The sequence below is a fragment of the Myxine glutinosa genome, chromosome 5 (genome assembly GCF_964187855.1).
Source record: "Myxine glutinosa chromosome 5, kmMyxGlut1.1, whole genome shotgun sequence".
Taxonomy (NCBI): Eukaryota; Metazoa; Chordata; class Myxini; order Myxiniformes; family Myxinidae; genus Myxine; species Myxine glutinosa.
Genome location: NC_136265.1, coordinates 176,950,674 through 176,966,252, shown reverse-complemented (window position 1 = coordinate 176,966,252; position 15,579 = coordinate 176,950,674). Strand labels below are relative to the sequence as shown.

General features: G+C 43.7%; 2 protein-coding genes across 4 annotated transcripts in view; one reads left to right on the top strand and one right to left on the bottom strand.

Moving 5' to 3' along the window:
• Window positions 1-5,559, top strand: part of LOC137426677 (uncharacterized) — a 63,936-nt gene extending 58,377 nt beyond the window's left edge. Inside the window, exons 9-11 of the mRNA XM_078779145.1 lie at window positions 1,500-1,652; window positions 1,867-2,136; window positions 3,646-5,559. Coding sequence (XP_078635271.1) covers window positions 1,500-1,652; window positions 1,867-2,136; window positions 3,646-4,185 — 963 coding nt within the window. The 3' untranslated portion in view covers window positions 4,186-5,559. The remainder of the gene's footprint in view (window positions 1-1,499; window positions 1,653-1,866; window positions 2,137-3,645) is intronic.
• Window positions 4,485-15,579, bottom strand: part of LOC137426678 (cytochrome b5) — a 35,869-nt gene continuing 24,774 nt past the window's right edge. The window contains exons 4-6 of one of the 3 annotated variants that reach the window (XR_013623631.1): window positions 14,452-14,489; window positions 6,013-7,620; window positions 4,485-5,946 (exon numbers count right to left, since the gene is read on the bottom strand). Coding sequence is in view for 1 of the 3 variants with exons in the window: in XM_078779147.1 (XP_078635273.1) it covers window positions 7,548-7,620; window positions 14,452-14,489 (111 nt within the window). In the remaining 2 variants the exon portion in view is untranslated. Of the gene's footprint in view, window positions 7,621-14,451; window positions 14,490-15,579 lie in introns of all 3 variants that reach the window. The other 2 variants (XR_013623632.1, XM_078779147.1) reach the window with 2 other exon arrangements.

The following is a 15,579-nucleotide window of genomic DNA, read 5'->3' as shown; positions in this document are numbered from 1 at the left end:
AACGTTGAGGCAGTGTGTCATTTAGAAAACGTCGAACCTGCAGGTGCCAATGTGGCGGTACTCCGTCTTGCTGAAAATTGAAGTCATCGGAATCTTCCTTAAGTTGTGGAAAGAGCCAGTTCTGCAGCATTTCGAGATAGGTTTGCCCCGTAACTGTTTTTCCCTCGAAAAAGAAAGGGCCATAAACCTTTATTTGAGAAACGGCCCAAAACACGTTCACTTTCGGGGAATCACGCTCATGCTCTACAGTTTCGTGTGGATGCTCTAGTCCCCATATGCGCACATTGTGATGGTTAACTTTACCGCTTAGATGAAACGTTGCTTCATCACGAAAAATCAAACGCGGTAAGAAGCTGTCGTCTTCCATGTTCTGTAACATCGCATCACTAAATTCTACACGCTTTCCTTTGTCACCTGTACGAAGAGCCTGTATCAGTTGCAACCGGTATGGCCTCAGGATTAAATGTCGCCTTAACACACGCCAGACAGTCGTATGAGGGATCGCAAGTTCTCGGCTGGCACGACGAGTGGACTTTCACGGGCTACGCAGAAAACTCTTGAATTCTTCTCATGTTTTCCTCTGAAGTGCGTGGTCGCCCTGGGCTCTTCCCCTTACAGAAACAGCCTGTTTCCTCAAATTGTCGGTACCAATGACGAATGCTCTTTGGCATTGGCGGATCAATGCCAAAACGCCGTTGAAACGCACGCTGCACCGCAATTACGGATTCAGTCTTGCTGAAATGCAGAACGCAGAACGCCTTGTGTTGCGGGGTCGCCATCTTGCGAACGACTGAGGCTAGAGGCCGTTGGTGCGCTGGGAGAGCCATCTAGCGGTGGTCATTTGAAACTCTATGCCCCGCCCTTTCAAGTGGCAAGAGGTTCATTTATGGGCGGTTCGTGGTTGCAGAGATATAGCGATTTCAAATCGGGTCCATCTTTTTGAAACACCCTGTACTAGTGTACTATATACACACACACGCTCTTAGGGCTGTGGTGGCGCTGACACACACACACACGCTGACACACACACACACACACACACACACACACACACACACACACACACACACACGCTGACACACACACACACAAGCTGACACACACACACACAAGCTGACACACACACACCACAAGCTGACACACACACAAGCTGACACGCTGAAACACACACACACACACACACAAACTGACACACACAAACTGACTGACACACACACATACACACACACACACTGGGCTTATGAATTGGGTCTCGTCCGTCCGTCTGTCTGTCTGTCTGTCCGTGCGTGTGCAACCATATCTCAGATGCATGGACATATTTCGTTCAAACTTGACACAAAGACAATACATGAGAGTTTACATATGCAGAAGATTTTGTTTTGTAATCCCACCAAAGATGGCCGACTGACAGCCTTTAACTCCGTACAGCAAAATTATTAAAACCACGGCGGGAGCTACGACATTTTGTGTCTTTTTCTTTTTGTTTTCTCTGTCTTCAGGAACTAATGTCGCAGACTGGTCTTCAAAGTGACCGTACGATCCCCAAGGACTACAGTAACGACCAACATGATCATGGCGGAGCCGTGTACTGGGACTTCCTCTCTCCCTCGTGGAAGGCTCAGCCACTCAGATGCTACCAGCAAATGAAGAGTGTGAGTGGCGATGACCAAACTCTGCAGTCCAATGCACACTCATCAAAATTGCTTTATTAATACACGTAATGGAAAAAGTAAATCTGGAACTCCAACTCCCAAAGGCCACAAATTGAGGATAGCCAGGAAAATGGCTCCAAATAAACTGTTTTTACTCTATTTTTGTTGCTCCTCTTTGTAGATCATATGATCACAATGATGATGTTTCCTGCAGAACTCGGTGGAAGCCAACTGCTTGAAGCCTTTCAACATCGTCAAGGTACCGCACCAACCAAAGCATAGCCATTTGCCAAGAAGTCCCTCATGTAACCACACCAAGTCAAACTTAGGCCTTACCTTTCCAGTTGGTTCGAGGAGCAAACATACACGGTCAAAGCAAGGAAAATACGCAGACTTAACGCCTCAAACGGATATTTTGGAGACCTCACAAAGGTCACCTCACCTGGTCGATTGCGTCACGCAGTTCTTTGAGCAAAAAGAAGACCTAGTCTAGTAGGAAGACTAGGTCCCCCTGCACCCCCCGGAGATATACTTCTAATCAGTGTTTCTAGATTGGAAAAAATGTGTAGAAAATGACTAGCTATGGCCCCAAGCTGAAAAAATGTCCCACATACCATTTTTATGCAAATTACTGCTGCAAATTTTATGCAAAATTATGCAAATTTTATGCAAATTTTTGATGAGGAGTAGAGTTGAGGGGTCTTTGAGGGCTTCATCGAGGTGCTCTCGGTTGCAAGACTGGGTCATTCTGAGAAGCACAGCAGGGTCAGAGATCATGATGTTCTCCTCCTCAGTGAATCTCTCCATCAACAGCCTCTCCATTGCCTCACACACTGTTTTGAGGCAAAAGAGGGACTTTGCGTAGGCCTTTCCACTGAGAACACCTTTGAGAGATCCACTTGTTACTAGTTGTGCCTCAAAGAGAATCTCTGCATATCCAGAACCACGCATCTTGTGTCCAGTGAGCATCCCGATGTAGTTCATGGATGTGTGGAAGGGTCCAATCGTTACTACATGACTAGCAAATTCATTTGGCCAGCGCCAGATGATGGGAAGGGCTTTCATGCAGACACCCAGATCAAATGTATTCAGGACCCATCTCTGACCCACCTCAGCAGTTGCTGCCTCGGAACGCTTCAGTAGCTCACGAACAACTGCGTTGTCTGTGATCGGTCTGTGCCTGGTGCCTGCATGGCATGGCAATGGCCTGCAGCCTGTGCCTGGGCTAGGGGGTTTCACCTCTGCAACTGGTTCTCCCCCACCCAGCAAATCAACAGTCGACTACTGCACGCCTATCCACCAACCGATCACAGACAACGCAGTTGTTCGTGAGCTACTGAAGCGTTCCGAGGCAGCAACTGCTGAGGTGGGTCAGAGATGGGTCCTGAATACATTTGATCTGGGTGTCTGCATGAAAGCCCTTCCCATCATCTGGCGCTGGCCAAATGAATTTGCTAGTCATGTAGTAACGATTGGACCCTTCCACACATCCATGAACTACATCGGGATGCTCACTGGACACAAGATGCGTGGTTCTGGATATGCAGAGATTCTCTTTGAGGCACAACTAGTAACAAGTGGATCTCTCAAAGGTGTTCTCAGTGGAAAGGCCTACGCAAAGTCCCTCTTTTGCCTCAAAACAGTGTGTGAGGCAATGGAGAGGCTGTTGATGGAGAGATTCACTGAGGAGGAGAACATCATGATCTCTGACCCTGCTGTGCTTCTCAGAATGACCCAGTCTTGCAACCGAGAGCACCTCGATGAAGCCCTCAAAGACCCCTCAACTCTACTCCTCATCGAAAATTTGCATAAAATTTGCATAATTTTGCATAAAATTTGCAGCAGTAATTTGCATAAAAATGGTATGTGGGACATTTTTTCAGCTTGGGGCCATAGCTAGTCATTTTCTACACATTTTTTCCAATCTAGAAACACTGATTAGAAGTATATCTCCGGGGGGTGCAGGGGGACCTAGTCTTCCTACTAGACTAACCTTTTTCCAACACAAATACTACCACTGCCATCTCACACCCAAGCTGAAAACGCTGCCAGCACTGACCAAACTACTGAAGCATTATCAAACGTACGTCTGCCGGCCTTCAATTCTGTCAAACTTTACGACTCGTCAACTCCACCAAACGTACCTGTCCCAGGTCATGGATTTTCTGAACCCACACCACACCTCTCGATTGTGCACAACTCACCATACTCCAGCGGAGATTTGCACTTCCTGAGCCCACACTGGAACATGACATCATCAGTGTACAGTCACCCAGACCCTGAGGAAACCTTTGAAGCAGCATCATCCTGTCAGGGAGACGTGCAAAGTGGACTTCCTGAAAATAAATCCAAAGAAGTGCGTGCACCACTTCACACACAACCACCACTGGGCTTTTACCCGGCATTTGCATCAACGGTCTTAGAGACTTTGCAATACGCTGCTGAACGATCCAATCAAATTACCCAACATGTTGAAAAGCAACTCGACAATGACAAACTTCCACAAAACTATTCATTCTTCAAATCAGCCTGAAAAAGGAAATCCAATCAAACACAAATCTCAGCTTTGTCTTCAGTCAACATTTACTACATCCGAGTCAAACCAATTGCTGCAAAACTGCGCACATATGGTAAATGGTACAAATACTTTAGTACAATTGGTGAAAAGTCGTAGATGCCGTTTTAGATACACCTGTCGGGTATTTCCCATTGGGTAGTTAGTAAGGATCACGTTGCCATATTGACTTGTTCCACTTCCGTTTGTTGTGCCTCAAAATTAAGTACTTTGAAGGCACAAATAAATAAATAAATAATTTGCTCCAGGATCCAAAATCTTGCAAAACTTTTTATTTCACATTCGTCAATAGACTTTGTCTGTATTCAGTCATTCTAGCTTTGTCCTGAAAGTTATTATCCCTCCGAGGAATCGTTAGTCATGTGCAAGGATACCTGGAATGGTAACGATGGATCATCGGTCGTGTGCAAATTTTGTCAACCCTCGATTCGTGCCTTCAAGAGACCAAGGGAGTCACATTTTGGGCTCGTCCTATCGGTGTTACCAATCGAGCACGTACACGTCCATTTGCTGGAACGTCCATTTGTATATTTTGTATCTCCTTTACGATTCGCAAAGCACATTTTGCTTTTGTGTTTCAGATTGTGTGGAGAGAGCACTTGTTGAACAAAACATCTCTTAAACAGATGGTAGATAGATCAATATGTGCTTTAAATACATTCAAATCAATCAAAATCAGCATCTCCCTCTTATATAATATATGAATGATCGTTTTAAGGCCATTTTCCCCGCTAGAGCAGGGGTTAGCCTTGCGGGCCCCATGTCAACCATGGTTCCCTGTTTGAGGCAATGTTTTTATGGCCGGATGCCCTTCCTGACGCCAACCCTTGGTCACGCTCTTATGATGCGCAGGGATACGGTGTACCTATTCTAAACCGGGGTACACACCGGGATCATTCATCCCAGCAAGCTGGTACTCAATTTGCCGACCTCGGAAGGATGACAGGCTGAGTCAACCCCCCTGGCGTTAATTCAGCGATCGACCGGGATTCGAACCCAGGATCCTAGGATCCCAAGCCGGCACCCTATCCGCTAAGCCAACACCAACACCTCTTCCTGCACAATAATCATTCCCTCAACACGATGTGTTTACTAAAGAGAACATGATTTACTCGATAGTCAATCACATAAAGACCATCACCGACCGGAGCAGATTCCGTACAATTTGCACAAAATACACATTAGATAAAGTACTCCATTCAAAATCATGTATTTCAATAAAACATGGAAAGCACAAAGTAATCTCTTATAACCGTTATAAATCCTATGACAATCCAGTGACTCTTAAAGTAATATAAATGATTTCCTGATATTAAATTATTAAATCTGGAAGTGATTGAGAAATGATTTTTTTAGAGTCAATATAAGTATTAAAATTTGAAACACCAGGAGAGACGTTCATACATTTTCCGATCAAACAAACCATTTCATCCCAAACTTGGCCTATCGAAAACAATTTACCAAATCTCAAAGAAACACCTGGATGCCACAACACGGGTGCCTGGACGCCATTACGTGGGTGCCTGGACACTAACGCAGGCAGCTGGACGCCACAACGCGGGTGCCTGGACGCCATTACATGGGTGCCTGGACACCACAACGCGGGTGTCTGGACGCCATTACGCGGGTGCCTGGACGCCACAACGCGGGTGCCTGGACGCCACTACGCGGGTGCCTGGACGCCATTACGCGGGTGCCTGGACGCCATTACGCGGGTGCCTGGACGCCATTATGCAGGTGCCTGGACGCCATTACGCGGGTGCCTGGACGCCATTACGCGGGTGCCTGGACGCCATTACGCGGGTGCCTGGACGCCATTACGCGGGTGCCTGGACGCCATTACGCGGGTGCCTGGACGCCATTACGCGGGTGCCTGGACGCCATTACGGGGGTGCCTGGACGCCATTACGCGGGTGCCTGGACGCCATTACGCGGGTGCCTGGACGCCATTACGCGGGTGCCTGGACGCCATTACGCGGGTGCCTGGACGCCACTACGCGGGTGCCTGGACGCCACAACGCAGGCAGCTGGACGCCACAATGCAGATGCCTGGAAGCCACAACGCGGGTGCCTGGACGCCATTAAGTGGGCGCCTGGACGCCACAACTCAGGCACTGGGACGCCATTACGCACGCGCCTGGATGCCACAACTCAGGCACCTGGACGCCACAACGCGGGTGCCTGGACACCATTAGGCGGGCGCCTGGACGCCATTACGCGGGCGCCTGGACGCCATTACGCGGGCGCCTGGATGCCATTACGCGGGCGCCTGGACGCTGCAACGTGGGCGCCTGGATGCCGCAACGTGGGCGCCCTGACACCATAACGTGGGCACTTGGCCACCACAATGCAGGCGCGCCTGGACACCACAACGTGGGCATCTGGATGCTCATTCACATTAAAAAAGATAATCTCGTAATTGAGAAGATTCTCAGTTTCAAATCCCTCACTGGTGGCCTTCAAATAAATCTGCTAATTGAGGGCCAAAATGCAGGTTCATGATCCTATTGTCAGCACCATGAGCACATCACGTGGCAAGACAACCTGTTTGGGGAAGATCCTGGAATGTGAACTGTAATGTTTTCTCAAAAATACATTTAACAGGTATGCGAGTAAGGCCAATTAAGCCAACAAGGCGGTAGATTATATATTTACTTGTTTTAAGGCCCCAATAATCTCCACGTTATTGTGGGGTCGGCTGAGGAAAGCTTTTGGCCCGAGTATTTCACGATCCGGCTGGCCAGGCCTGACGTTCGGCAAGAGGCGGCGGAAATTTTGAATTGGTTCGGGGTCCCGGTGACGACTCGCCAACTCACATGGAGGTAGAATACAAAGTGACATATTACATCCTCGTGGAGCTTATACACGAGCTCGCTGCCCCGATGCTTTAACAGAAACGCTCTCAAAATATGTGAAGTGAGGATTCCTTCGAGCCAAATCGATACGAGACTTTGACTCAGGACTGATCGTAATGGAAACCATTTCATACATGGTGTCGCAGAATTATTGAAGGTATGCAAATGCTTTATACATTTAAATAGCTTCAATGTTTACACGTCACCCTGGAAAAATATTCATGTTATTGTGTCCAGTGTTGTAGAGGATTATTACATTTTTCATATCGAAGTGGTGCTGCTCGGTCAACTCTTTTGGAAATGTTAACCAAACATTAAATTGCATTTGGTGGAATCCTGCATGTGATGTGGATATAATCCTATTGACAAATGGAAGGGCACCAAACTCTGTGGACTCAGAAACGTGGATGGTTTGGAGGAATGCCGCCAAGCGTGAAGATGTGTCGTCGGTCGGAGCGACAAGCTCTATCCAGAATAATACTGGTACAAGGAAGCAAAGAAGAAGGCGACGCCCACGGGAATAAGCCAGGATGTCCAACTGCAGAAAAGATCAGAGGAACAAAATAATTACAATACATGACGATACAAGAAAGGAATGTTTTCCCATCCCATACAGTAGCTTTAAACCCATTAGTACAGCGGATAAGCTCTCATATTTTAACAAATTGTGCATTTTTTGAGAAAAGCATGAAATTTCTAGCATAGTTAGTATATACCATAAGGTTTATTTTCAGATGTGGAGGGAAGTCAGATTTGACCTCTGAGGACCGTGAGAGGTCAAATCCAAAATGGCCACCAGTCCACCGGGTCTAATGTTCAAACGCGCTTATAGGTGTCATTTCCAACTAAATTGGGGATGCCCATTCATTTGGTGATACTTTTGAGATCGCCAGAACTCAAGGACATGCATTTAGGTCACGGTCAAGGTCAAATTACGTTAAATATCTATTTTTATGATACTGCAGTTGGAACTGCTATTGGAAAAAGTTCATTTGAACTTTTAAAACTTTATTTTTTTCAGGTACAGGGAGGGATAGGTAGAGAACACCCAAAGACCAGAAATGATGAAGAAAAAGTGTTTACACTGCAAGGAATGATGCAATAACCTCTGAAAAAATAACTAGTTAACCAAGTATGTCCACAAAAGCTTACATTAAATCAAGTGCAATGATGAAAATTGGTAATGATCAAAATCTAACAGTCTCCAGAACAGAAGCACAGTGCAGTGCACTTGAGTGCAGCTTTGGCACACTTGCAGCGTCCAGTGCACCCTTTCTTGCAGCCAGTGGATCGATTTTGGCACGATTTTGATGCTTCAGGGAGAGTGCTCCATTCTCCAAAGAGGCTGCCACCCAGTTGTCTCCTTTGTTCAGCCCCAGTCAGGCGGGTCTGGCATCTCTGGATCCATGACCAATGCCTGGTTACAACAGTTGGCCTGGTAGCAAGTGCGCTTGATGTGCTGCTTCAGTGCTGCCTGGGTTGGAGGAATGTTCTCTAGAGTTCTACACTTCTGTGTGAAGAGCTGTTTCCTGGCATCATTCACTTCCGTGCTCTCACTGGTTCGGTCGTACATCAGCACCACAAATCGCTCTGGCAGTAACATCGAGCCTTCACTGACCTCACTTGGCATGCCTAGGAGTTCATTGAAAGCATCATTCACCTCTGGGCATCCCCAATTTAGTTGGAAATGACACCTATAATGTTTTTCTACACTATTTGGTTCCAAAATTAAGCGCGTTTGAACATTAGACTCGGTGGACTGGCGGCCATTTTGGATTTGACCTCTCACGGTTCTCGGAGGTCAAATCTGACTTCCCTCCACATCTGAGAATAAACCTTATGGTATGCACTAACTATGTTAAAAATTTCATGCTTTTCTCATAAAATGCACAATTGTTGTGTTTATCTGCTGCACTACAAGTAAAAGTACAGGTGATGAACCTCGAGGTAAACTGCGACACACACGGCTCGGTGCCACCATGTGATGCATCTTGCAGGAATCTTTCACAAACTTCCGGCTCGGGGTTTGCTGCACGTGGACGTCAAAACCGGCAGTTCCTCCTTTCAGTTAATCACAGCTAAGTTTCCCGGACCAGATATGTTATGTTTTTCTATTTAATTACCTCCGCCATCTTTGGTGGACGGACGTTGTGTTTTCACCTGTCTTTGTTTGTGCCACTTGTGAAATCGAAGAAGATTGGTTCATCTGGTGTGTTGTTCTCTGTCTGTCTGTCTGTGTATCGCCCACAGATCACAAACTTAACCACCTGGTGGAGGTAATGACAAGTTATTCAGGGGGTCTTGATGGTCTTAAGGGTCTTGAGGGAATTAAAGGGTCGTCAAAGGTCTCCAGGGGGTTCTCAGCAATCTAAACGTAATTAAGAGTTCACGGACTGTGTTTTGGGTGTTAATTTTATTTGAAGAAGAAGAAGACGTTTTGGTCACATATAAACATGCGTAACCACATACGTTTGCTCTATTATAAGATACCTCAGTAATTATCCCGCCATGAAGGTGGATTGAAGTTATGTTTTCACCCCTGTATGCTTGTTTGTTGTTTGTTGCAACTTGCAAAATCGAAGATTTTTCAAGAATATTGGTTGGTCTTGTGCGTGATTACTTGGCAAAAATAAATTATGATGACAAGTATGTTGATCACTCCGGTTTGTGTGCGTTTGTCTGTCCACTCACTTATACTTGCCGACAAGTCACAATTTTAAACCAATGTCCACGAAACTTCACCAAATGGTAGAGTTTGTGGTCCGACAAAATCCTATATATTTTTGAGGTAAAAAGGTTAAAAGGTCAACATAGGCCAAAAGGTCAACCACTTTTTTCAAGTTTCTAAAATCCTCAATTTTCATCCGATTGACTTGAAATTTGAATAGGCTTTACATATCAGCTAACTGAAATCAACCACCAACTATTTTTGAGATCAGCATAGGCCAAAAGGTCAACATAGGCCAAAGGTCAACTACTTTTTTCGGATTTCTAAAATCCTCAATTTTGATCCGATTGAATTGATATCTGAATAGGATTTGCATATCAGCTAACTGAATTCAACCACCAACTATTTTTGAGATCAACATAGGCCAAAAGGTCAACATAGGCCAAAAGGTCAACAACCTTTTCAAAATCCAAAAATCCTCAATTTTCATCCAATTGACTTGAAATTTGAATCAGATAAAAATATCAGCAAACTGAATTCAACCACCAACTATTTTTGAGATCAGCATAGGCCAAAAGGTCAACATAGGCTAAAGGTCAACTACTTTTTTCGAATTTCTAAAATCCTCAATTTTGATCCGATTGACTTGATATCTGAATACGATTTGCATATCGGCTAACTGAATTCAACCACCAACTATTTTTGAGATCAGCATAGGCTAAAGGTAAACCACTTTTTCTGATTTCTAAAATCCTCAATTTTGATCCGATTGACTTGATATCTGAATAGGATTTGCATATCAGCTAACTGAAACCAACCACTAACTATTTTTGAGGTCAACATAGGCCAAAAGGTCAACATAGGCCAGATTTCTAAAATCCTCAATTTTCATCCGATTGACTTTAAATTTGAATAGGATTTTCATGGCCGCTAACTGAATTCAATCAGCAACTGTTTTTATGTCGAGAGGTCACAAGGTCAACATAGGCCAAAGGTCAACCACTCTTTTTCAAATTTCTAAAATCCTCAATTTTCATCCAATTGACTTGCTTTGAATAGGATTTTCATATCAGCAAATTGAATTCAACCACCAACTATTTTTGAGATCAACATAGGTCACAAGGTCAACATAGGCCAAAGGTCAACCACTTTTTTTTTAATTTCTAAAATCCTCAATTTTGAACTGATCGACTTGAAATTTAAATGGGATTTTGATATCAGCGAAATGAATTCAACCACCAACTATTTTTGAGGTCAACATAGGCCAAAAGGTCAACATTTGGTCAACAATTTTCTAAAATTGTCAACTTTCATCTGATTAACTTAAAATTTGAAGACGATTTGTCTATCAGGTCACTGAATTCAACCACCAATCATTTTGAGGTCAGAAAATGCTCTACTGAGTGCCATGCATTCTACTTTGTTCTCCTTTGCCAAGTGTCACTCTACAGTGATTTTTCAATCTGTCTGCATGTCTGTCAATCACCTACAGGTCACAATTTTGAACCGATCTTCACAAAACTTCATCAGATGGTATAGTTGGTCATAAGGAAGAAGCCTATTGATTTTGGGGTCCGATTTATAAAATTGCCATTTTTCATCCCATTGACTTGAAAACTGAACAAGATTTGCATCTTGGTTCAATGAATTGGGAAACCAACTATTTTTGAGGTTAAATGGTCAAAGGTCAACTCAAGGTCAAACTTCTAATATCAATTTTCAAGACAATCAAGACGAAAAACAATCATCCATTTTCATCAATAAATCATCAATTTTCATCCAATTAACCTGAAAATTAAAGAGCAATTGCATTGTGCATGACGGAATTGGAAAACTATTTAAAGGTCAAAACGTTAAAGGTCAACTTGAGGTCAACCTTCTAAAATCATCAATTTTCGTCTGAAAAATTGTCCATTTTCATCCTATTAACTTTGAGTTTAAACAGTAATTACATAGTGCATCACTGAATTGGGAAACCAACTATTAAAAGGTCAGAGGTCAACTCTAGGTCATCAATTTTAATCTTAATGAAATGGGCAATTTAATGTATCCATGGCAACTTTTTATTTTGGGGAGGGGTAGATTTTGCAAGTATCGTGCTCTGTATGATGGCGTTTTGTTTGTCTGTTTGTGAACAGGATATCTCAAAACGTTGTGGACGGATTCGGATTAAATTTGGTGGAGAGGTAGAGCATGTAACAAGAAAATGATTACATTTTCCTGGAGATCCGGATCTGGATCTGAGAATTTTTAAAAGTGATTCTTCACCATTGAGAGAAAGTGCAAAAAACGATAATAAAAAAAATAAAGATATCTCAAAAAATAAAGATAACGGATTCAGACGAAACTTGTTGGACAGGTTGGATGTGTAACAAGGACTCATTAATTTTATTCTGGTGAAGATCTAAATCTGGATACGAGAAATTTTTTGTTTTTTAAGTGATTCTTCACCATTGAGAGATGTGGCTAAGAATGATATTTGCATCATATCTCAAAAAGTTGTGGACGGATTCGATTATAACAAAACTAGGTGGATGAGTTGGTTAGGTGACACGAACAAGCCGATTAGATTTTGGATCAGGTCCGGATCCAGAACCGGCCTATCAATGGTAAAATACGACTCGTAAGCTGTTCAACCTGGCAGAGGTATGCTCTCTAACGAGTGTTATTCTAGTTTTACGAGATATCAAATTGAACAAAGTTTGACCAGTTGTGGAAAAATCGGTCAAACTGTCAGGTCAAGGCCATCCGAAACATGTAAACCACCAATTAGGTGTCAATTAGAAAATGTATTAAGAAAATTTGATATGCACAACATTCAATCATGTAAAACCCTAGATAGGTCAAATATTCACAATTACCAAATTGCTGTTTCCATGGCAACTGTTTATTTGGTTTTCGCAAGTATTGTGCTATGTCGTATGCATGAAATCTTTCTTGTTTGTCTGTTTGTTTGTCTGCCCCTGTCTGTCTGAGCAGGATATCAATAAGTTATGGACGGATTCAGACAAAACTTGGGGAATGAGTTAGATTGGTGACAAGAACAAGCCGATTAGATTCTGGATAAGGTCCGGATCCAGACATGGCCTATTAGTGGGATGTAAAATGTAAACCGTTCAGCCTGGCAGAGGTATGCACTCTGCCGAGTGCCATTAAAGTTACCCTGCGCTCGCGAAGCAAAAAGCGGGGTTAAGCAATCGGTTGCGTGTGTACGTGTGGCGTGCGTACGTACATATGTGCCTGCATTTTGAAGATTCATTTTCTCGGCAACCGTTGGTCTAATTGACACACAATTTTCACCATTGGAGTACTTCTGCCTGTAGAATTTTTTTTTTTTTAAATTATGACGTCAACGGTCATGTGGTATGCACGCCATCTTGGAAAAACGTTGCACCTCTACATCTCCGAAATTGCTCCATGGAAAAAATTGAACCATGGCTCATTGTCAAGTACTACCCATGGGGAATAAGATATGTTAATGATGATGTCATTGGTGCCTTCATTATGATATCATAATTCGACAAGTACAACGCTTGATCCGATCAGTACAAAAAAAATTTCTCTGCAACTGCTGGTCTGATGGACACAAAATTTTCACCATAGGAGCACATCCTGCTGCATTTTTTTTTTTTATAATTATGACATCATAGGTTGTGGTACATGCGCCACTAAAGAAAAACCAAAAAATGTTGCACCTCTATATTTCTGTAACCCACTCCATGGAGAAAATTGAAACGTGGCTCATTGTAAGGAACTCTGCACGGGGAATAAGTGTTCACATTGACGTCTTTTGTGCCTTAATTATGACGTCATAATTTGGCAGGGCAAACACTTAATCTGATCAGTTTGAAATTGAGCGTGATCTACGCAACAATTATATTAGCGAATGGAAACTTATGATGTCTTCGCTCATGTGGTCTGGCAGCCATTTTGGATCAATGAAAAAAAAACCTTCAGAAACAGAAGAGTTAGTTGGCACCAAGTTGACTGTGCAGGGTAAGTATTCTATGAATAGCATGTAGTTTTAATTACTATCTTGAACATCATGTTTCCTGTCCAAATTTTCCATGTCCAATCTTGTTGTGTTGAATCATCAAATTTTTGTCTCTGGGAAACTAGTGGCCTGGTAAACTTTCTCCGGTCTACTAGTACTAATATGGTTGTTGCTTCTGCCTCTGTTTTGATCACACGTGCTTCATTTTCGCTTGAGCAGGTTGAGCGAAAGGGTCCCAAGGGTGCACGACGAGGTAAAGCGGGTCGAGGAGCACTGGTTGAGCGAGGCCGGTTAAACCATCCCCCTTACAACCTCCCCCCACCCTCCACCTCCCACCCATAAATAAATTGCTTATGTATCCATCTTGGCCACCCCTTGCATTCTCCCCCACTCATCCTTTCCCGCATCTCGTTTGTCCGTCTCCATCTATTTTCTCCCTCAGCCCTGCTGGTGTTGTACCCTTAAATCTCTGTGCTGTGCCTTTTATGTTGCGTCCTGATCTGTTCTGTGTTCTAGCTCTTCCACGAGCCTCGACTCTTGTATACAAATAAATAATAAAAACACGGCTCTTTAGCCTAAAAAAAAAAAAACATTCCAGAAACCTGTATGTCCATGATGACCTCGCTAATGGTAATTGACTCGCTTATGTTTGCCACCAAAAATATACAATTGCTAGAAGTGTGATGGGAAGTACCTCCATGACTTACCTATTCTTGCCAAAACCCTGTTCGGGAAACGTGCCTTCCTGCAACACAAGAACATAGCTGTCAGTTAAGAAAGGAGTAAAACATTGCCACATCTTCCAGATCCAAAACAAATTAGAGCGGCCCTGGGTAGAGCACAGACCACCGCCAGGCTGAACACTTTACGTTTTGTATCTGATTGATAGGCCGGATCTGGATGCAGACCTGAATCAAAATCGAATCGGCTTATTCTTATCACCTACCAACTCATTCACCTAGTTTTGTCACATTCCGTCCAAAACTTTGAGATATCGTGATATATATCGTTTTTGGCTCTATCTCTTAATGGTGAAGAATCGAATATGAATGGATGAGGTGTGCATGTGTGTGTGTCGTGTTTTTAAGTGGTGAAACCACTTCAATATTTAGCTAGGTCTGCCTTCCATCCATCGAACATAGGGGCAATACCCCTGGCACTCACCTGGTAGAATAAACAGTATACCGCACCGACTAAGGGTATTTTAAACCAATTTCAATTGTTTCTGGAAGACAGGGCAGCAGGTAGAATCACACTAACAGAATCATAAGACTTTTCAACAAACAAAGAAAAAAAAAACGATTTTGGGGGGCAACCCTGCCTCCTCCCAACCCCATATACCTCCTAAGACCCCAATCTTTCTAATGCCTTGAACAAACATTGATACATCATGGGTGATTAAGGTTGTGGTGAAGTTTCATCGAAATTGTGTGTAGTTTCAGAGAAGGAAGCAAATACCTATTTTGGGGGGCAACTCCCCCACCCCCCGCCATAGACGCCGAAAGGGGCAGATTTTTTTTAATGCTGTGAACAAACTTTGGTACATCACAGGTGGTGAAGGTTGTGGTCAAGTTTCATCGAAATAGTGTGTGTAGCTTCAGAGGAAATGGCAAATTCCTATTTTTGGGTGGGGGGGGGGTCGGGGGGGGGTCAAACCTGGATCCACTTTGACCCCGGTAAACCCCCTTAGACCTCGATTTTTTTTAATGCCGTGAATAAATTTAGCCACAACACAACAAATATCATTTGTGCCAAATTGGTTTGCAATCCCTTCAGCGGTTTTGGAGAAGTTGTTAGTGTTTACAGACGGACGGACGACGCGCCATCACATAGGC